Source organism: Mastomys coucha, unplaced genomic scaffold (assembly GCF_008632895.1).
Source record: "Mastomys coucha isolate ucsf_1 unplaced genomic scaffold, UCSF_Mcou_1 pScaffold2, whole genome shotgun sequence".
NCBI lineage: Eukaryota > Metazoa > Chordata > Mammalia > Rodentia > Muridae > Mastomys > Mastomys coucha.
In genome coordinates, this window is record NW_022196902.1 from 12,102,572 (window position 1) to 12,125,524 (window position 22,953).

The window sequence follows — 22,953 nt, forward strand, 5'->3', positions numbered from 1 at the left end:
TCTCTTTACAGATAGACTCACACTTTATTTTTGACAAATATAAGATAGAAAAATATCATAATGCGAATATAGCAGTGGCTCCTTTGTAACAGAGTTTGGGGTATGCATTGCAGACCAAGGTGGTCTGTTTCCCCTTGGCTGGTCTACAGTCAACACTAAATATATTCCAGTCACCGCATTTGCTTGAAAGAGTATTACACCGGAAAATGGGTTTTATAAAGGTTATAGCATTCAATAATAAATATTATAAAGCAAGAAACACAAACAGCCTTTAAGATAAATAATTACAAAGAACAAATTTTAGACTTCACAATCAAAGCTAAGAACACATGTCTTCAAAATAGCTTCAACATTTCCTATCAATATATAATAGAATACCCATTTTTTAAAAATGAAGGAAGAAAAATACGAGTAAACACAATATTGCAGATGGCCTGAAGAGTAAACAATTCAGTATATTTATAAATGTCATTTCAACGATATACTCTTTGCCTAACAGGCAATAAAAACTAGTTCTGTCATCAGAAATGTGCCCCTGAATGTGACCTTTAAACTTATTAAGTGATACCATCATTGCTACAAGCCATCTTTGGAAGGGGTGGCTCAGGGACTCTTGGTACATGCAGATATTTGGTTATGATTATAAAGACAAAAAATGAATGTCCAGAAGTCTGAAGCTGAAATCACTTTTGATTTTGTTAAGCACCTGCACAGGTCTCTGAGGCACCTCAGGCAAAGTCCCACTAAATAATTAATAAATAATAAATAGATGCTAATTTCTCTCTGTCGGTCCCTTCCAGCTTTAGTGCCTCTTCCCCCCACTCCTCAAATAAAACTGGAGGCCCTTCCTTAAACGTTAATTCTGCCATATAAAACAGCCGTATGTACATACATGCATGTCTTTTTCAAGGACTGGGTAATGCCTCATTTTCCATCAAATAATCCTTCTTCATATACTTAGTTCCCCTAACTAGCCTCCACACTTCTAAGTAAGTGTCCTTTAAGGACCTCCTTCCCCCTTCATCAGAATGCCCTTCTGCTCTTGAACTCCTAGCCACCAGTGAGATCCCTCTGGGGCTGCCCCTTGACTCTTGCCCACCTTGCTGTAAGGAGTCACTCGCCCCCTCTGCACTCTCTGGCTCATTATTTCTGCTCTCGGCTGGCAGCTCCTCCATAATGAAAGGCAACTGGTCTCCACTTGGCTGGGGCTCCTCTCCCTCTGCCTGAGATTCCAGATCTTCATAGTTGCTTTGCCTTCTGGTCTCCAGGAATTTGGCCACACAGTAAATGATGGAGCCCAGGGTGTTCACCACAACGCCAGCAATGAACAGAGAGGTGGGCTCCACATCGCTGAATGCCACCATGCCCACCGTAATAGTGGCGATGCTCTTCACCACGCCCACGAAGCTGGTGGTCACAGCAGAGTTGATGTAGGTACAGTGTAGTGTGGTGAAGTTCATGGCACAGCCGATCAGGATACAGGCCACAAATATGGAAACCATGGCCGGGTCCTTCCAGCCTGGAAAGGCCCAGGCATGGATGGAGTCGGTGCTGGCGAAAGAGCAGATGACCAGCAGAGGGGTGGCAGAGACGGCGATGACATACTGTGCAGTGAGAGGCCCATGCTCCGTGTCCGCGCTCGCCTTCTGGATCAGCACCAGGTAGGCTGCGTGCACCAATACCGCCAGCACGCCCGTTACGTACCCAATGGGGTCGCCTGTCAGGTCGCCGGCTCCTGAGCGCACCAAGACCGCAAAGCCAGCGCGGGAAAGAAAAAGAGAAGACACAGGGTTGGGTATCCACTCCGGGAAGCATGTCGCCTTGGGAAAAAAAAAACCCTTAGCATCCCACTTCTGCCCACGAGTTTTCCGAGTGCCTAACAGAAACCCTCCTTGCCTCCATCACGGTGTCAAAAAGCGACCGTCAAGCCGAGCTAATGTACCCGGTCTTCCTCTAGCCAGGGCGAAGGCCAGGGAGAGAGATCGGATGCTCTCGGGGTAGGTTCCTTGGCGTCCCTGAAGCCTGCACGAAGGCCACCTGGGCGGGTGGTTCCCGCCCCGTGGGCACCGGAAGGGACAGGGAACCCCAGCTAGTACCTTCAACTGAGCGCGGGCGCGGGCACGGCCCCGGAAAGTGTTTCCCCTCTGCCCACGGCTGGATTCCGCGGGGTCCTCCCCGTCCTCCCACACCTGAGCCCCGGGACTGGTCCCTTCCGCCTAACGCCCGGGTACCAAGCCCAGGTTGCCCAGGCTTCATACTGGTCTCTCCAGCTCCCCAACCCCGCGTGATCCGAGGAAGTTCCTGGCCCCCTTCCTTCCGGCTCAGTGCCGTGCTGGACTCCAGTTCTCTGCGCTGGCGACTCTCCATCCCTCCTGAGGAAGGGGCTGAACCAGAAAGACCCGGGTTGGGGAACAGGAGGGGCGGGGTGGGGGGAGGCGCGGAAGCCGGGACACCTTGGGGGGCAGGGCTGATGGAGGAGGCTGGAAGACTAAGGAAGGCTGCGCTGGTTCTCAGAAGAAAAGTCCCTTTGTGATCCCGAGGACCACTCAAAGCTCTCCACCTCACTGCCTCAGTATCCCCATCTGGCAGCGAGGGCGCTGCACCGAGTGGTCCCCGCGGTCTCTACCGGGTGGGGTGGGTGGACCGGGGGTTGGCGCGGGTCCCGCTCACCTGCCAGGGCGGCGCCGCAGGTGGTGATGAGCACGGCCGCCAGCACCCCCGGCGAGGGCGCGCCGTTCTTGAGCACCAGCACACCGATGAGCATGGTGACTAGGGGCAGGCAGCGCTTGAAGACCACGTACATGGGCAGGCTGAGGCCGCGCAGCGACCAGAGAGTGAGGCTGGACTGCAGCGTGGAGAGCACGGCGACCCCCGCGAAGGAGCGAGCCAGGCTCAGGCCGAAGGGGGGCACGGCGATGAGCCCCAGGCGCCTCAGCAGCTCCAGGCTCAGCGCCGCGGTGGAGCTGGTCAGGCACTGCACCAGGGTCAGGAAGGAGAACTGGTAGCGGCTGATGAGGAACTTGAGCAGGATGTTGAGGGAGCCAGAGAAGACCCCGTGCGCGATTGCCACCGAGATGCCCAGCACGCGGCCCCGGCACAGCTGCCGCATCGCGCCGGCCCCGCCGTACCCCGCCGTGGCGGAGCTCGGGACTCGCGGGAGGGCGGCTGAGAGGCGCGGAGCGAGGGCGGCGGGGGCGCGGGCCGCGCGGCGGGACGAAGCCAAGGAAGGGCAGGGAGTGCGGGCTGGGCTGCGGAGGGCAGCTCCAGCCGGGCGTCCTCCCCGCTCGGCGGCTCCGCGTGCGACTGCCCCGCAGCTGCCGGGAGGCGGGGGCGGGGGACTCCGAAAAGTGGCAAGGGTGGGGGACGGGTCGGAGAGGAGTGGCGGGAATCCTAGCGACCGCGATTTGGAAGTGGGTGAGGATCACCGAGGAGCTGTGTCCCGTGCGGTTCCCGGGTCAGAAGGACGCTCTGCGGAGTGCGGGCTGGCGGCTGCCGCGGGGCGGGACGGGAGGAGCCTGCGCCCCTCGGGCATCCCGCGCCCACCGGGGTCGGCTCTCGGGGCGCGGTACCTCCTCCCCTCCCACAGTGGCAGAGCAGTGGGGTGCGTGCTGGGGGATCCCCTGCACAGCTAAAGACGGGATTAGAAACAACGCTCCAGCATCGAGCACCATTCATTGGCCGCAACAAGTGACGGCGCCCCCAGCCCAGTGGCCCGCGAGTTGCAGCGGATTTTCCACCCACGGTCTCTCCCAGCGCTGCACGAGGAAACGAGACACGTCGGTGCTGAAGGGTGACATTAGATTCCAGCGCCTTAAAAGAACCAGCGCTGGAGGGCTTTGGAGCCCCGAAGTTGGCCTTTTCTGGTGCGAGGCAGTGAGCTTGGGTTTTGCGTCCCTCGCAGAAAAGGTCCTGGGATCCTGCACTGCAGGAGCTTCCTCATGGAGGATGGCGTCTGGGAATGGAGGGACACACTTAATGTAGGCAAAGAGATAAAATAGGCAAAAGCAGACACTAAGAGGGAGCAAACTGATAGTACTAGTGCTGAAGGAGTGTGGAGGGGAAGGAGCCCCAGAGGTTAGGTAGAGATAGCTGAGCTGCTGAAATGACAAAGGGGAGAAAGCTGAAGGTGTGCTCCGCAAGGATGAACCATAGACACTCTACCCTGTCCAGATGTTCTGGAGAACGGTTTTTGAATTCCAGAGAACAGGCTTCAGCCTGCTAGTCAGTCAAGGGCAGCTTTGGGGAGTCAGATTGTGTGGGTACCACTTTCCCTCACCAGAGAGCACTCCTCTGCCCTGCACCACCGTGAAATGTGCGCATGTGTTCCTCCCTTGACTAAAGGAAAAGGAAATCTACTTTTTCTTTTGTGACTGCTCCCTGCACCCCAACCCGGTGAGGCTTTGGTCTGAATTCACTTGGAGGGAAGCTATGTTCTGACCCTCAGAAAACTCAGCAGAGCAGAGCCACTAGCTTGGCTTCTGTAATCACCAGCTACAGTCGGTTCTTTATGCTATTTGAAATTTATAGTGATGATGGCCAGGCTTCCTTTGAGAAGCTGAGGGTTTGAGGTCTCTCTGTCACGTCCCTTTCAGCCACTGGGGTCTCATCTCTTAACGACTGGAATTTCAAATCTTTAAACACCACATCTTGTCTGGACACAAGGGTACATTTCCTAGAAATCTTATCTTCATGGTTTTACACTTCTATGATGAACCCAGTCGTAGAGTACAGATGTAGAAAACGGTTTATTAGCTCAGCAGGAGGAAAAAAATTAGAACAGGAATTAGAACTAGATTCAGTGTAGTTTCTCATGTGGGCCAGCTTTTGTATTGTGGGTGCTTTAGTGAGAGAGCACGCCATCTCAGCCAGTCCTCAGGCTTAGGCTAGCTAGTGTCCAGCGCCCAGTACAGCCACCTGCTGTGTCCCTGACAGGTGTGTACTCAAGCTAGTATGGGTCCCACAAAGCTGACTTTGCAAGAATAACCACTAGTGGCACTATGTTTAAAGTTTCTGGCTCCCCTAGTAGCTCTTGGGCTTTGGTTCCCCAGGGAACCCTTCGGTTTTATTACTGTAAGCGCTGTGGTTACACACTATTAGCTACTTAAGAGACTCTAGTTTACCAAGGGTTTAGGAAAGGCTGAAGCCACGATACAAATTATGTGTATAGTTTAAGGGTATATTAAAAATATACAGAGACCAAGACTGAACGTGAACTTTTTTTTTTTTAATTAAGATTTCTGATAGGAGATTCCTGTTTCTCCTGACCACTCCAATTACTGGGCCACTGCTGAAGCCATCCTATTATAAGCGAGTATTATAAAGAAGAGCCTCTACAGCCCTAGCTTTGGAATGATTCATTTCTGCCAGCAATTATAATTACTTCCATTTTTGATACTAACATTAGGTGGAAGATTGGGGGCTGACTCAGCTACCTTACCCTTCTCATTTAGGCAAGACTACTTGGTTTAGTATTTCTCATCTACGAGGTATGAAACAGCAGATTTTCTCTGCTGTGTTATATATAGTTCTCTAGTAGGACCTAACAAACTAACCCATCTCTAACAAAAGTTGTTACTAGGTAAATTTGAAAGAAAGTCAAGAAAAAGATAAATATCATAGTATATTTAGTAAAATCAGTTGAAGCAGAACTTGGATCTGAGGTCACAAAGCCATCTGACCAATTGGAATCGTGTTACCAAAGGTCTAGACACACATTCTTTATCTTTAGAGCTACTCAATAAATATTAGTGGCATAAAGTCAATCTGTCAGTTCATTCACTCGACAAATGTATTGAGCAAATATTTTATGCTAGGTAGTCAGTTAGGGGGAGGATTCAAGGATGAGCACTCAGCTGGTCCTTGGGGAGCACACATGGGGGGTGAGGGAGCACCAGGAAGTCTTGCAGCAAGAGACAGACACCCAGGAAGGAAATTACATCAGCTTGACAAGGAGCAGAGATGGCTTTCCGGAGAAAGAAGTATGGTCCTAAATAAATCTACTTTATCATTTTTAATTGTAAATGTGGCACATGCTCATTTGTTGTAGAACATATAAAGAAAACAAAGTATAAATAAGAAGCAAAGGTTGTCCTCAATGTTCACCAGCTTCCACACCACACACTGCTCACACTAGCTGCCCTTCAGTCTTTTACGCATGTACTCAAATACAAACCATTCTTAAAAAGTAAAATTGGGAGATCATTTGAATGCTGTTTTTTAAAGCACCGTGTGCTAATCAACTTTCAAGGGAGTCCCATTCCCAATGGGATCCTGTTTCCTTATTCGCATCCTTATTGACTTCTTCACTGGACTGAAGTTAGTTTTGGTGACCAACACAACATAGAAACAAGTATATCACTCTGGAGGCTTCTATCTTAGGTTTTCTCTTTACCACTTCTGGGAAGGTCCGATGCCCTCTCACATGGACCCACATGGTAATAAAGACCTCCTAACAACCACGTAACAGCTTATCCAAATGGCATGAGAAAACCTAAGGCAGATCAAGTCAGCCAAGTCATTGCTGATTCCTGACTACCAGTACCAAGACAGCAAGGCAGTACAAGTGGCTTTTAACTACATACCCTAATAGCAACATAGTTCCCACATCAGAATATGAGAGTGTGGGTATGTGTGTGCATGGAGTCCAGAAGAGGGGGTGGGATCTGTTGAAGATGGAATTTTAGCAAGTTGTGAGCTCCTGGCATGGGTGCTGAGAACTGATGCTCTTAACCTCAGCCCCTGTTGTGGTTTCTGATATAGGATCTCTCTGGCACCTGGAGCTTGAAGATTAATTAGGCTAGGATCACAGACCAGTTAAGCCCCATTCTCTGCCTGTCCAGGACTACAAGCATGGCCCACCATATGCAACTTTTTACCTGGGATCCATATTCTCATGGTTGTTAGTAAGCACTTCACACCTGAGCTGTAACTGCAGCCCTCAGTCACTCTTCTTAAATGACTGGAGACATTCCCTCCTCTTCTTTCCTGTGCTGGGAACTGAACTCAGGGTCTCACACATACCAGATGAGTGTTTTACCAGAGCTGGTGAGAATCCCGGGAGTGTAACTGCTGGGTTGTGGAGGAATTGACCATGTTGCCTCTCAAGGCCAGATCACACGTACCAAGACAAAGTGTAACCATGCTCTCAGCTCTCAAATTAACCGGCATTGGATTTTGTCAGTACTGTAAATGCTTGCCAAAGCAATATGCAGAAAACAGGGGAAGCGCCCTCACTTTAATTAGGATTCCCTGGCCATCAGCGAGGAAGAACATTTTGAAACATATCAAACATTTGCCTTCCTACTTCTGTGAACTTTCCATTGGTATCCTGTCTACTTTTGTGTTCTGTTGTCTAGTAATTTTTTTTTAAAAAAAGATTCATTGTTTTTATATATGTGTAATTGTGTGTTGCTGCCATGTGTGTCCGTGCCATCTGGTTGCTTGAAGGAGTCAGAAAAAGGTACTGGATCCCATAGGACTGGAGTCACAGGCAGTTGTCTCAAAGTGGTTCTAGGAGCTAAACGTATGTTGTCTGGAAGAGAAAGACTACTACCCCAGCCTGTATATTGATTTTTAAGAGTTCTTTATAAATTCTGGATACTGGGGCTGGAGCGATATCTCAGTCAGTGAAATGCTTGCCTCAAAATAATGTAGATCTGAGTTTAGACCCCAGAACCCATGTAAATATAGTTAGATGTGGTGGTAAGTACTTGGCATCACACAGGGAGGGGGAGACTCACCCAGGTGGATGAGGTCCAGGCCTTACCAGCCAACTAACCTAGACTTATCATTGAGTTCCAGACACTGACAGACTCTGTAAAATACCAAGGTAGAGGTTGTCCTCTAACCTGCACATACACTGCACATATATGTGCACCTGCATACACACACATATAAAATAATCGATTCTGGCTATTAGCCAGCAGAGTTAATGCATCCTGGAAAGTCTATCCTTTCTTTATGCCCTCTCCCCATTAGCTGTGCTGTGTGCTTGCTATCTTAGAGTTTGCTGTCAATCTTTTCCTTTAGTCACTTCACATAACTTAAAATGATGAGTAAGAACTTGCCAAGCCAAAGGCACAACACCTAAGGAACACAGACTAGCTTGAGCAAAGCCAGAATGGAAAACTTGCATGATTCAGGCTTTTGTGAACATTCTGGTGTTGTTGGAGAAGCCTTGCAACAGGCAGGGACCAAGACTGAGCTGTCTAGTTAGGAAATGGAACTGTCTCCCCTATGCAATCCTACAAGCAGAGAAAGCTTTTTATAATGAAATTGGCACTCCAGTTTCATTTTGGCTCAGTCTTTGGCAGCAGCACACAGGATGGTGGCTCTAAAGGTACAGAACTAGAAATAAAGCAGCTGCTCAGAGACTGGTGGCAATTCCTCAGAGAAACTAGGGCAGTGGCACTTGGGTTGTGGGGCAAAGGGACAAGACACTGAGTGACCTATGCAGCGTATGTGTGGAGCGAGGCTATGAGCTGGCATGTAAGTCATTAGCTGATCTAAACTGATAATTTTTTTGTTTTTGTTTTTTGTTTGTTTTGTTTTGTTTTGTTTGTTTGTTTGTTTTAAGACAGGGTTTCTCTGTATAGCCCTGGCTGTCCTGGAACTCACTCTGTAGATCCGGCTGGCCTCGAACTCAGAAATCCGCCTGCCTCTGCCTCCTAAGTGCTGAGATTAAAGGCGAGCACCACCATCACCCGGCCTAAACTGATACTTAACTTGACTCTTCCTTGCACATGCTGGAGGAAGCTGCTGGTTTAGTAAGCAAGATGATTTTGGCTGAAAGAAAATGGGTTCACAGGCTTTTAGAAGGGAGATCCTTTTTACAGATCATGAAAGCAGGAGGCAACCAGTATTCAGTTCAGAAGCACTGAAGTTGAAAAAAAAAACTTAAGTAGATTAGCACATTTAAGAAGTCATGTTAAGGGCTGGTGAGATGGCTCAGTGGGGAAGAGCACTGACTGTTCTTCAGAAGGTCATGAGTTCAAATCCCAGCAAGCACATGGTGGCTCACAACCACCCATAATGAGATCTGATGCCCTCTTCTGGTGCATCTGAAGACAGCTACAGTGTACTTACATATAATAAATAAATAAACCTTTTAAAAAAAAAGTCATGTTAAGCAAGAAATTACTAAGGATTCATCTGTGGAAGAGCCAAAACACTGCTGAGATGTTTGGAGAAGTGAGAAAGACAAATGCAATGTTGGCACTGCCCATCAAGAGAGAAAATGGGCTTTGTAGGGTCACCCAGGCTCCAATGCAGCTTCTTCCCTTTTGGGGCTGAAAAATGCAATTTTGTCAGTTCTCTCAAAAAATATCAGAATCTAGTCATCAGAGCTCACATCTCATTCTTCTTTTTTTTTTTAGCAAGCCAACTCGTCCTATTAGTAAGATTGTCATGTGGTATTGGAAGACCCTACTCTTAAGGTAGCCGTCCTCTGTCTGGGCAGTTCTCCAACCTCAGTGCAAACTGAAGGACTCCCTTTCTCAGCAGGGCTTCCCCTCTCCACTGACCTTATCTGTCAGGGGAGTGTCTCTCAGCACAGGTGCCTGACCTCATCTGGAGGATGACCCTTCACAAGGCTTCCTGCATGCACATAAGTCCTGCCAGCCCCTCCCACTGTATGATAATTAGGTACCGTGTTAGGACCAATCAACCCCTTCTGCCATAACCTAAAAACCCTTATATGCCCTAGCCCTGAAGGAATAAAGTAGAGCTGTCTCTCCAGAAGTCCTAGGGTCATATTCACAGCTGTCCGAACTCTGCTACCTCTGCCCTCATGGGCCTGATAGCTAAAAATGGAGACCCACAACGTGGCAGGGGCAAAGGTTTGAAGTTAGCTATACCAGATTTCAATTCAGCTTATTCAGCCGTGTATTGTGACTCCTGACACCCTGGCTTCCTTGCTTAGAAAGCACAGTAAGTAATCAAGATTAAAAAGGACTGCATGCTAGCTGGATGTGGTGGCACATGCCTTTAATCCTAGCACTGGGAAGGCAGAGGAAGTAGATCTCTGAGTTGATCTACATAGCTTGATCTACATAGTTCCAGGACAGCCAGAGCTCAAAACACAAACAAAAAAGCAACAAAGAAATGTATAAACAACAAAAAGCAAAAATAAAATAACAATAAAAATCCTGCATATGTGGACATGCTACACACTACCCTGATGGCAAGAAGGGTCATGGACTCAGTCACACTGTCCTGTCACAGCAGGTTGACAGGCAGCCTGGAAGGCAGATAGGATGGATGCTAACAGGTGGTCAGGAGATCTGTGCTCATGTCCCCCAGGAAGGATTTTTCATCTAGAAGCTACCAAGAGTTCAAAACACATGCCCAGCTGCTTTTTGAGCAGACTCCTGCTGGGCTCCCTCTCATCTTCCAAAAGCAGCTCCAAAGTCAACTGGGTAACGACCCTCGTATCAGGAAGCCAGTCTCACATCCCTGAACACGAGAGACATGGACTAAAGGAAGCGCTAGGGACATTTTGTTGTTCTTGGGTTTTGTTTCTTGCAACAGTCCAGTGTGCCTCAGACTCACTGCAGCCCAGCCTGGGGTCCTCTTGCTGCAGCCTCTCAAGTGCTAGAATTATAGGCACCCACCACCACACTTGGCAAAGTCATTAAAAACCTTTTGACTTTGTGATAACTTCATATAATGTACATTCTGATCATTACACACTCTTCTAATTTCTCTCTCATCTGTTACCCTTCCTCCCTACTATCCCCCTTCCTACTTTCATGTCTTGTTCTTGAGATCCACTGACCTTAACCAGTATTACCATGAATCTGGAACCATCTGCTGTAGTCTGTTAGGATCTTCAGTGAATACACAATAAAGACAATGACTGTTCCTCCCATAATATATCAGGAATCAGTAGTTCAGCCAAGAGGGGAAAATGGTAGTTTTTAAATCCTAAGGTCTATCTATTACTTTGTTACAATAATCTCTCATATTCAAAGAGGAAAAGAATTACATTCGTTGTAAATATTAGTCTTTTACAGGCCCTGCTGAGACAGAGTACTCACCATGGACCGTTTTTTTTTTTAGTTGAGATACACCTTGTTGAGATGCTATTAGTTCGTGTGGAGAGAAAAGAAGAGAAAAGCTGTATGCAACTCCAGTCACAACTGTAAGGAAGAGCTGAGCCTCCCTGTTCACTGCTGCCCACTTGTCACAACTGTAAGGAAGAGCTGAGCCTCCCTGTTCACTGCTGCCCACTTGTTAAGCAATGTCCAATTCAAAAGGAGCTACTATTGCTGATCCAGGATCCAAGGAAACAAGTGTCCCTCCCAGTACCGCTCATTTAATAAACATGCTTTGAGTGTTCTACATGCCAGGCCTGGTGATGACGTCTGGGTCCTCAGACCATGGACACTGCGCTGCACAAATAACTGACCATACTTTCCATTTATGAATCTGGAAAGCTTACAAGCAAATCTGGGGTCCAGTCAGCGGCAAGTTACAGAACTCTGTGATATGCATTCTGGCTCTTCTTGGTCTCAAACTCTGCTTCTAAATTTATGTTGTTTTGTTTTGTGTCTTCATCTTGTGTTTTCTGGAATAAGACATAAACATGTAGGACATATGTACTTGAATTCACTTTTGTTCTGTTACAAGTATATTTGTTTTCAAAAATTCTCAAAAGTTTGGCTATCCAGTCTTCCTAGCACCATGTGGTAAAGATGTTGTCTTTCCTCCAGTATATATTTCAGGGTATTTGTTAAACACTGACTGCCATAGTTATCTTCATGTTTGGGTCTATGGATCGACATGTGTTTTTGCACCAGCTGGCTGTTTTTATTGCTATGGTTCTGTGATATCACTTAGAACCTGGTATGGTAATCTCTTTAGGGCTATTCTTTTGTGTCCAGGACTGCCTTGGATGGTCGGGGTCTTTTGTGCTCTCCTATAAACTTCGGAATTTGTTTCTAATTCTGTGAAGAATGTCATGGGATTTTGAGTAGAACTGCATTCAATCTGCAAATTGCTTTTGGTAGGATGGTCATCTTGACAACATTAATTCTACCAAATCCAGGAACATGGGAGGTCTTTCCATTTTCTAACTTAAGCGCTTATGAGCTGACTCAGAAAGTAAAGGTGCTTGTACCCAGCCAGAGCTCTGGCTTCCATCAGTGAAAGGGCAAAGGTTAAGAACCTACTCCTGAAAGTGGTCCTCTGACAACCACACTCATGAGGCGCCCACACACTTACATATATTCACACTAAAAATAAATATTAATAAAATTAACATTCCCCCAAACTTAATTACAATTTCTGCCATTTATATGAAGCATATTTGACTTACAAACAAGTGCTATATAAAATGTTTTGTTTTACTAATTTTTCTACTTTAACCTTTTCCAGTCGATACTTATAATTTTTCATTAAATGTTTAAAAAGTGTAATTTAAAGCCACTTTAAATGGCTATAACTAGAAGCCTTTGTAAGATCAAAAGCTTTTGGTTCAATAGGCATTTTTTTTAAATTAATTAATTTATTTTTATTCATTTTGGCTAGGAGATGGACAAGGTCTCATTCGGTAGCTCAGACTGGCCCAAAACTTGCAATCCTCCTGCCTCTGCTTCCCAAAGTCTGGGATTATACATGTGGGAAAGCATGCCTAGATAAGAGAGAGAAGTCCTGGGTCCAGTACCTAAGAGGATGTGGATACAAGGCGTTCACAGAAAACTCAACTCACACACTGTACAGCTAACAGCTCAGCAATCCCGAGGGAGTGCCACTAAACAGATACAGCAGGCACATGTGACACTCAACAGACAACTTCTGAGTAACTTCAATCTACGTTAGCATCCACTTATGAACACCAGTTGCATCTACATTAAATATAAAATTATATCAATACACATAGTATATTTTAAAAAGGCAACCTCATTGATATGTCATAAATGATATATGATCAAGAAATGCAGTTTGTTTTTATTTTTATCAACAGGAGTGGCTATATTGTACACCCAAAATGACAAATCAATAATAAAATATATTACTGTCCATGTAATTTACTAACCTCCCATATTTTATGTCATTTTACAATACAGAGATAACATTTTAATAGACATTACAAGATATATTATAACAACAATCATTCTTTAGGATTCCAGAAAACATGGCTTATGTACCAGGGTTATCCTATAATTACTTTATCAGATACCTCAAAATATAAGTTTGAGAGTTCTGAAATTTCATTACATGTAAAGGCCCAGTTCTATCCTTTCAGTAGCTAATGCTCTGATGCTAAGCAGTCCATCAGTTAGCCTGTTTCTGACCAGAGCAGCATGTTTTAGCCAGGAACTGCAAGACAAACAGGGTCGTAGATCTTTATGGTTTCATCCCAGGAACAGTCAGCTACCTACAAAACACAGGCAAAGTCAGAAAAACATGCAGAATTCAAAATTCAAAGCTAGCAGCAGATGCAAGCCTTCATCACCTGGCATGTAAGTTGTCTACAAGTAAGCACAATTTTAAATACAACACACAGGGATATGTTTCTGATTGACAGCTATTTTCTCTTTTAAAGATACATTTTGGGGACTGTTTCCAACTGACTAAAACTGCCTGCACATCCCCTCCCTCCCTGGAGAGGTACAAAATCCCTTGCCTCCTGAGACAGTGTTGAAAAGCTGTGCTATCCTAAGAAATGAGACTATTTGCTCAACAGACAGTTTAACATTTCCTGACAGTAAAGACATAGGGAGAGAGCAATGAAGAGAATGTGGAGAGATTCAGATACAGGCAGAAGGTATAAGCTGTGTGTCAGTGGATGCACAAGGTACAGCTCTTCGAACCACAAAATGGCTCACCTGAGGTTAGTCTGGAACATACTCTAGAGACCCTAAGCATATCTCATGGGCTAGCATCAAGACTTCACAGAGCTACAGCATTCCAGCTAAAGGCCCAGAGCTGAGACCACACTCCACTAAAACAGTACCTCAAAAAAAGACAAACTGTCAATCATTACTTGCCTAACTTGGAAATAAAACTTTCACACTGCTGGGTACAAACATTAATTTACTCCTAAGTGTGCATTTTTAAATGTTGGGACTTTCAGGTGAACACTTAATATCACAGAGAAAATATGCAAAGAAATGAAATTTAAGTTTTTAATATACAGTATCTATAAGTCAGGTTTCTGAATACCAATCCATTCTTCTTCAATTCCATTTCTTATTTGGTCAGGATTTACAATAACTAACAAATATCAAGGCTACTGAATGAGCAAATGTTCTTAAAACTATACTTGAATAGTAAAACAGGAGAAGACCAAAACTTTATGATAAGGGATATTATTCATCCAAATAAATGCAAGTAATTATGGCATTCCTCTATCAATTAAACCATTTATTAAATTCTATAAACTAAAACATGTTTATAATAAAAATAAAGTTTTAAAATCCAGGATTTTATTAAAACAAAACAAAACCAAAGTAGCCCGAGTCTTCCTGGATGGTACATTAGTGGCCTCTTGGTAAGGAAAAGATATTGTACACACGGTCCTTGTGGAGCCCGTCAATGGTGAGTTACCATCAGTACCTAGATGGCTGCAGGAAGCATGGCTCTCCTTTAACCCTAAGACTGCAGTCATTGCAGGGTTATCTTATTATCTCATAGCACCTCTCTGTGGCTAACCAAAATAGTATTTCTAAAACTGCTCGTAATAAAAGCTGACAAAAAGACAAACACTTTTTTAAAAAGCCTTCAAGAGAAGATGTACCTAGTCCTACTGCAACTTAATATACCCAGGCTGGTTGATAAGGATAGGACTGGGGTTAGGGGGTGAAAGGGAGAGACTGCGAGGACAGAAAGAAGGGAAAGAAACAATCAGGATGTAAATTTTAAAAATTATTAATTTGAAAAAATAGACTCCTAAAATAAATAGCATTGTTGAAGGAAGAGAAAGCTAAACCCATCTGCGGGGTGGTATGAGGGTGATAATATGGTACAAGCTTCCTATAACATATATATACATGAAGGCAATCTAAATGAAATTGCCAAATAATGGGAAGCCACAGCCCCAACTGGACATCTCTCATGACCAAATGAAGCTTCCAGTACCAAGAATGGGTAATGTCTAGTTGAGTCAAAGGGGTCCCATGGGAACTCCCAAACAGCCTAGGTATTACCAAGGCTATTGGCAGCTCTCCACAAACTCACAGCAGGGCCTTGTTGCTGAAGACAACGTGTACACAACTCACTGAACATGGAGAAGTCAAGCTGGTGCCTATGCAGAGCCTCCACTCCTATGTTCTAGCATCTTTAATATGGGAAGCTCTGCATGCTACCAAAAGAGAAACACAAACACCAACTAAGCTACAAACCTTTCAACCTGTAAGGGTGACCTGCCTGCAAGACATGCTGGTGCAACAGTAGCACAAACTGCTATTTGGAGTAACTAACCAATATCTGTTTTAAGGCCCACTCGGAACATAGTGATGAAATGACTCCTACTGGCACTCTGCTAAATGCACAGATCTGTGCCATGCTCATCATCAGACAAGCTTCTTCCTACAACAGATGGGAACAAATACAGAGCCCCAGAGTCAGACATTATGCAGACAGTGAGAGACCTCAGAACACTACTCAGTCTAAAGGGGATCAAATACCTCCCCTCATGGCTCAGAGAACTCTGCAAAAGAGGCGGAGAAAAGAGGGTAAGATCTCAAGGGTATGGAGAACTCCAAGGAATCTAGGCCTTCTAGGCACAAAGGGCTGGTGCACATATGAACTCTCACAAACTGGCAGCATGTGCATGATCTGCATGGGTCAACAGATGAGGTCCTAGAGCTGAGTACAACTTAGCCTTGTACTCAAAGTATGGTCCCAGAATCAGCATCACTTAGGTTGACATACAGCTTAGAGTCTCCAAACCAAAGTCCTCAGCCAGTTTCAAACATCAGTAGGTGAAACACGGTGTGTATACAGGAGGCAGGGACCAATAATGAACTCCAGACCAACAGTCTCCAAATAAGCATTAAAATCCTCTGCAGAACTGTCATGTGCACTTAGAATAGAAAACCTCAGCCACAGAGCACATTTCTTAACTGCAGCTTTGGCATCTTTAAATAAGACAAAATTTTTCGAGAGAACTTTATTTGTAAAACCTTTCTGTGTTAACTAAAAGAAACTCAAATTTGGGAACTATGAATGGTAACTCATGTCTATAATGACATCTGTCAGCACTCAGGAGGCACAGGCAGGAAAATCAGGAGTTCAAGGCTATCCTTATTTACATCCTGAGCTCAAGTCTAACTCTCGGGCTATATGAAGACCCTGTTTCAAATGAAACAAAACAAATTGCTAAAGTATATGTCCCCTCCCAACAACTTCAAATATTGTCAGAATTAATACATACTTAGAAAAGAATTCTCTTCCTTCCTTGATGAAAAAGTAGCAATGGATGTCACTGATGTAATGGAAAACAACTTATGCAATATTTTCTTTAAAATCCAAGATTGATAAGGAAGAGAACTGTAATCCCAGAGATAGAAAGACTATAAACATAATGGTAGTCTGCATTATACAGCCAGACTCAGTCTTTAAAAAAAGAAAAAAAAAAAAAAAGATAAAGCACGAACAGTCGCCACACAAAATCCCAAACCTTCCGTGCAGCTCTCCTAACCTGAGGTCCATGTGTATTCCTGATCCTATTCTACAAAAGCTAAATCCAGGATATGTACTCGGACACACGCGAGAGCGATACCAACTAGTCAAGCTATACTAACAATTGTTACTAACAATAACTTAGGTTATAACAAGTTAATGTTTTTATTTATCTTATTTGAGGTTTATTATGTAGTAACACTGTACCCTGTTGGGTTCTAACTGGCTTGTGGTAATTAGTATATTAACCCATGTGTCAAATTAATGATTTAGCAAACTCAGTTTCAAACTAACAAAAAGCAAAATCTGCTGTAGAGGAAATACCAGCCTCAGACAGAGGTGAGTACAAGATGAGACTTGCAGAGTGTGCCTTATGACAGTCAGAGAACACAAAAACATGCTGAAGAATAGAGGGTAGTTTCTAATAGCATTCAGATATAGGCATAAACTATCTCAGCTGTACTTAAATGTGGATAAAACAGAAAGCGCACATAGGTGTCTGATGGCCAGGGACAGTGGAAAAATTAATTGAGGCTCATGAGGTTGGGTGCCTCGGCCTGCCCAGTCTTGTGCAGAAAGCCTGGAGGAGGCCTCAGGGCTGGTCCCCTGTTTAGGCTGGAAGCCCTGAGAAGCTAGTGATTCTAATATCGGCAAAGGGATGCAGCAGCAACAGTCTTTTGTTGTTGTTGTTGTTGTTTTGTTTTGTTTCTAGACAGGGTTTCTCTGTATATCCCTGGCAGTCCTGGAACTCACTCTGTGGACCAGGCTGGCCTCGAACTCAGAAATCCACCTGTCTCTGCCTCCCAAGTGCTGGGATTAAAGGCATGCGCCACCACCGCCCGGCAGCAACAGTCTTTAAAAAAGAAAGAAAAAGATAAAGCACAAACAGTCACTACACAAAACCTTAAACCTTCCCTGCAGCTCTCCTAACCTGAGGTCCATGCATCTTCCTGATCCTATTCTACAAAAGGGGCAAGATGCTGGGCAGGGGATAGAAAGACTGAGAAGACCCAAGCCTCGAGCTCTAAGTAGGCAACTGATTTCCTGATGAAAACCTTAACTATTTGGACATGGGGCCTTTTTTTCCTGACTGTGCTTCAGGGTTTCTTGAGGGCTGGCTGCCAACCTTGTCTCTGGGACCCACTTTCCTTATAGGATGGCTGTGCATGTGGGGACCACAGAGCCACAGTCTCTAGGTTCCACAGCCTCTGCTAAGGGTTTCCAGTGGAAATGTATTCCTTAAACTGCCAGGCACAGAGGCATGGCCATCCCTCAGAGCTCGTTGATTTCTCCTAACTTAAGTCCCCTATACAAATCACTTCATAAGAACTCAGAATTGATAAATTGATATCAACATTATAGATAAAATGGTAATTTGTTAAAATGATCCACTTTTGTATTTAATATAAAATTTGGAGAGAATCCATTTTCATTATTTGTGAAACCTGCAACCTTCCAAGGACATGAAAATAATTTAAAGTGCTTATGTCTATGTCATGCAGGTTCTATTTTAATTGTTTTTCTTGGGGCTGGAGACATGGCTCAGAGTTTGAGAGCAGGGCCTGCTCTTTCAGAGGTCCTGAGTTCAGTTCCCAGCAATACATGGTGTCCCAACCATCTGTAATGAGATCTGGTGCCCTCTTCTGGTATGCAGGCATATATTAGGAAGAACGCTGTATACATAATAATAAGTAAATCTTCAAAAAATTATCTTTCTTACTCTTATACATTAAAATGGGTATTTCTAATTTTTAAAAATCTGTATACTATGGTCGATTTGCTTAGAACATAAAATGAAACATTACTGGAGAACAGATTAGAACTGAATTATTTATCAAAATTAGGTAAATATAGCTATGGCATATACACCACAATATCACCACAGATAGAATGCTTGAGATCAATGAGTGGTGAATACTTTAGCACTTTCTGTGTGTCAACTACTAGGCAACATGCTACACAGACTCAAAGATATGAATGAAACAAATGTGTTCAATAGAGTTCAAAACTCATCTTTGGTAGATCAAATAAAACATAAGAGAACAAGGGCTGGAGTGATGGCTCATCAGTTAACAACACTGGCTACTCTTCTGGTGGATCCAGGTTCAATCCCCAACCCATACAGCAGTTCACCACCATCTGAAACTCAAGTGATCAGACACCCTCTTCTGTCCTCTGTGGGCCCTAAGCACACATGTGGTACACAGACATACATGCAGGCAAACCATCTATATATATTAAAATAAATAAGTAAGTATTAAAACCAGAGGACATATTCAATACTACTGGTGTTATGGATTTAGCTTGAAGACTATACTGAAAATGGCAGACTATAAACATGTACATTAGGAGGTGAGTTTTTATCTTTGATTTTATTAATTACTAAAAATGTGTGCACATGCTACTACTGATACTGCAATTCACCTCATATATGCTAATGTGGTCACTCCTGTAACAAAGAATTACCAGGGATCCATGAAGAGATTTACTTTACTGACAAGCTTTCCATTTTCTATTTATCACTAGGCTATTTTCTCTCAATTTTGTGGGCAATTGCTTTTGCCCTTGGGAAACTTGCTCAATCTACTGTAATTATCTGCCTGACATATGGCCTCTTTAGCAAGCATGAAGAGAACAGAAAGATGTAGAGAACGAGGCTTGGGGGGAATCACTCATAGTCAACCTCACATTTCAAAAGGGCAGGTCCATCATTGTTTAGCTCGTGATGACCTTGGTTGTCAACTGGATGGGGTCTGGATACCGCCTTCTCGTGGCAGTCCAGGCCCAGGTAAGGAAGAGGAGAAGTGGCCTTCTGCCTGCCTCTTACACTCTGCAGCAAGCTCACCCTGTTGCTGCTGCATCCCTTTGCCAATATTAGAATCGCTAGCTTCTCAGGGCTTCCAGCCTAGACAGGGGACCAGCCCTGAGGCCTCCTCCAGGCTTTCTGCACAAGACTGGGCAGGCCGAGGCACCCAACTCCATGAGCCTCAATTAATCAATGCAAAAGTAAACAGCTGACCAATACACTTTGAAGAATTCTCTAGACTCATTCATTCATTCACTTAATCATTCACTTATATAATACATACCACACAAATATCTAGTACTTTACATTATTCTATTATGCAGCTTCTAGCATCAAATATATATATACATATATGTATATATATGTATATATGTGGGGAAGGTATATATGTATATATGTATATATATATATTTAAAGCAATTATTTCTAAATTAAAAAGTAAAGAAGGGACAAAATGGAGGAGAGAACTAAAGGTGAAAGACAGACATACTTTGTTACAGGGAGAGGTGGAGAACAATGAGGGAATTTGGGAATAGCAAGAAAAATGTAACTGGTCTGCAACAGGGCTACAAAGGAAAGAAAGAACCCGAATTAGAAAGGAACACAATTAATAACATAGCTTAGAAGCAGAAATTAAAGGTTCAGATTGTGAAGATTCCCTCTGAAGGTTTCTAGACAAAGATGACAGAGTGACAACTTTAACTGTGTGGATTTGCAAATTCAGACTGCTCTGTTACATACCATTAGCATGGTACCCCAGAGCTAACACAGCAACCCAGTCAATCCTTCTTAAGTGATAGGATTTCATGTCTTACTATCCTGTGTGCTTAGACATGAGACCAAGCTGAATGGAAAGGACGAAAAGACACAAGGACATTTAGATGATGTCATAGGTTTCTAGAGGACTCTACTGTACAATCAGGTTTCCAAACCAGGTTAGGAATGCTGGAGCAAAAGCCAGACACACATACACACAGATTACATGGGAAAGGTAACTGGAGAACTGGGTCAATAATCACCAGCACAGGATTAAATGATAGCCCCAAGGTGACGTTATTCCTAAGAGAAAATCCTAAGTTAGAAGTTATAACTTAAGAGGAAAACTGTGAACACTGGTGAATAGCTGTTTCTGGAAGGATAGTTAAGAAAGAAATTGGAAACACATTTAATGACAGAAGGAAGATTAGCATGGTGGCCATTAAATAATAGATGGAAAGACTGGGAAGGGTATCTGCAAGCAGTGAAAGGCAGACTTGTGGGGAAGGTATATATGAGACGCTGCCTCCACAAGAGACAATGAACAAGCAGCAGGACAATGAAAACTACACTACTCAAAAGAGCAGGCGCACCCAACGTCACAGCACGAATAACAGAACAGCTGAAGGGACACCAGCAAAAGGCAGGGCAGGACTTCTACCCAGCTTCCTGGCTGGGGATGTGACTAAGATTAGCTGGTGTAATGTCCTGCTTTCTAGTACTGTGATAAAACACTGACCAGGGAGCAAAAGGTTTATTGTAGCTTACAGTTTGTAGTCCAGCATGAAGGGAAGTCAGGGCAGAAACTAAAAAGCAGGAACCCGAGGGAAGGGACTAAAGCAGAGAGCATAGAGAAATGCTGCTAGCTGGCTTGCTCCCTGCGGCTTAGCTTTCTTATGCCACCCAGGACCATCTGAGCAGGGGTAGCACTACCCACAGTGACCTGAGCCCTGTCACAGTCATTATTAATCAAAAAGATGTCCTACAGACTCACAGACAGGCAATCTGACTGACACATCTTCTTAACACAAGTGTCACCTTGTGTCAAGTTGAAAAAAACAAACAAAAGCTCCTAAGCAGGATATTTAATCAAACTCTGCAGCCGCCTATCCAGCACAGTTTATCATCGAAGAGACAGGAGAACTTGTCAGCTTCCACAGGCTACTTGACATCCACGGCTCCTTAGTACAGCCAGGTGTTTAATAATGCTTACTGGGTTTTGAAGTAGGGACAGGGGTCCAAGAGGACAGATCTGTGCTATCTGCTTCCCACACTCCCAACACACAGGACACAGTCACTGGTTAGAGCATAAGCTAGCTCAAGGTACACAAACTGGGGAGTTCCAGGAAGACAGTAAAAGCTGACCAGATCACAGACTGCAAAGCTAAGCATGGCCAGCATAGTACATTCATCTGAAAGACATGGCTCTCCAAGTTCAACGAGCAACACTTCTGTAAAGGATCACTCCATCTTTTTCATGGGGTTTTTCATTTTAGTAGTTCTTTGACTTTGAGACAAGGTCTCAGGATGTAGTCTTGACTGGACTCACATGGACAGCAAACCTCCTGCTTCTTTGCTCTGGAGTACTGATATTACAGGTGTGTGTCACAAACACCTAGATCATGTTTTTAACTCAGGTGCTTGTTGGTTTGAAGGGCTGAGTTCTAGATCTTATGCTTGTGAGGTAAATGTTCATTTTTTAAATTAGAAAGCGTATACTCAAATTCAAAGTTTAAATCTTTTTCTAATGACTAAAAGCCCAGTATTTTTGGAGGTAGAGGCAGGCGGATCTCTGAGTTTGAGGCCAGCCTGATCTACAGAGTGAGTTCCAGGACAGCCAGTGCTATACAGAGAAACCCTGTCTCGAAAAACCAAAAAATAAATAAACAAATAAAATAAAAGCCCAGTATTTATATAATAGTACTCTCTAGAGAGACCACATAAGTCTTTCAAATATAACTGTTGGAATTTCATTATGAGAAAACAGTTAACTTTTATTAAATATGTAGAGATGATAAACTGAAATGAAGTAATAATGTCCATGTTCCCAAAGAAAGAACTGTGGAAGAAATGTATAAAGAAACATACATAAATCTACACTCTGTGAACTAAGAATCAGTGAGCACTCAAGAGATCAGGACTAATGCGACAAGAGCACAAAGTCAGGAATTCTACAGATAAATTAATATATAAAAGAAATTTCAGTTCTATAAGTAGGCATATTAAGGGCAAGTATGACAGGCCTCACAACAGAAAAAGGCTCTCCCACTTAGACACAATAAGGATAAAGGAAGAAAGAGAAAATGCAAGGACTGTACGAACCATGATCAGAGAGAAAAATATCAAAGAAGGAACTGTCTTAAGTGCAGGTCGCTAAGCTAGTTAACAAGGGAAGACGAAGAGTTTTTCTCAGCAATTATCCTTAAAGAGTGACTGCAGACATTTTATTTGTCAGGTTTTAAACCTTTAAAGAGATCTTAACACTGCCAAGAAGAAAGGTGGTAAAAGAACGCCTTTGGACCTATTTTCTCAGATCTTTAAGAATAGAGGCATTAAGAAGAATGAGGATTATAAATACTAAACTCAATCCACAGATAACATCACCAAGGTCCTGTTAAGATCACAAGGTAGAGACGATTTTGAGTGGGTATGAAAGATACTGAGAGGTAAGAGGTATTTTCTAAGAGAATAAAATATGAACAAAGGGTAAAACTTCATTGGCTTGCAAATAAAGAGACATCAAAACTAACTTTAGCCATCAAAAC

The 22,953-nt window shown here is 43.9% G+C and overlaps 2 protein-coding genes across 4 annotated transcripts in view; both read right to left on the bottom strand.

The window, feature by feature from the left end:
• Slc35d3 (solute carrier family 35 member D3) lies at window positions 1–3,744 on the bottom strand. 2 transcript variants are annotated; one of them, XM_031380531.1, is made up of 2 exons: window positions 2,671–3,744; window positions 1–1,735 (listed from the first exon to the last, which is right to left on the bottom strand). In XM_031380531.1, the coding sequence occupies exons 1-2, from the start codon at window positions 3,107–3,109 to the stop codon at window positions 906–908; spliced, it is 1,269 nt and encodes a 422-aa protein (XP_031236391.1). In that variant the 5' UTR covers window positions 3,110–3,744; the 3' UTR covers window positions 1–905. The 2 variants fall into 2 exon arrangements, with proteins under 2 accessions (XP_031236391.1, XP_031236392.1); XM_031380532.1 differs by having other exon boundaries at window positions 1,127–1,820.
• A 9,179-nt stretch (window positions 3,745–12,923) lies between these two features.
• Window positions 12,924–22,953, bottom strand: part of Pex7 (peroxisomal biogenesis factor 7) — a 62,474-nt gene continuing 52,444 nt past the window's right edge. For both annotated transcript variants that reach the window (XM_031380533.1, XM_031380534.1), the window contains exon 10: window positions 12,924–13,378. In XM_031380533.1, coding sequence (XP_031236393.1) covers window positions 13,310–13,378 — 69 coding nt within the window. In that variant the 3' untranslated portion in view covers window positions 12,924–13,309. The remainder of the gene's footprint in view (window positions 13,379–22,953) is intronic.

Coding starts and splice junctions, on each gene's coding strand:
- Slc35d3 (XM_031380531.1), bottom strand. CDS start 3,109: ATGCGGCAGCTGTGCCGGGGCCGCGTGCTGGGCATCTCGGTGGCAATC. Junction 1,736..2,670: donor CTGCGGCGCCGCCCTGGCAG/GTGAGCGGGACC, acceptor TGGTGCGCTCAG/GAGCCGGCGACCTGACAGGC.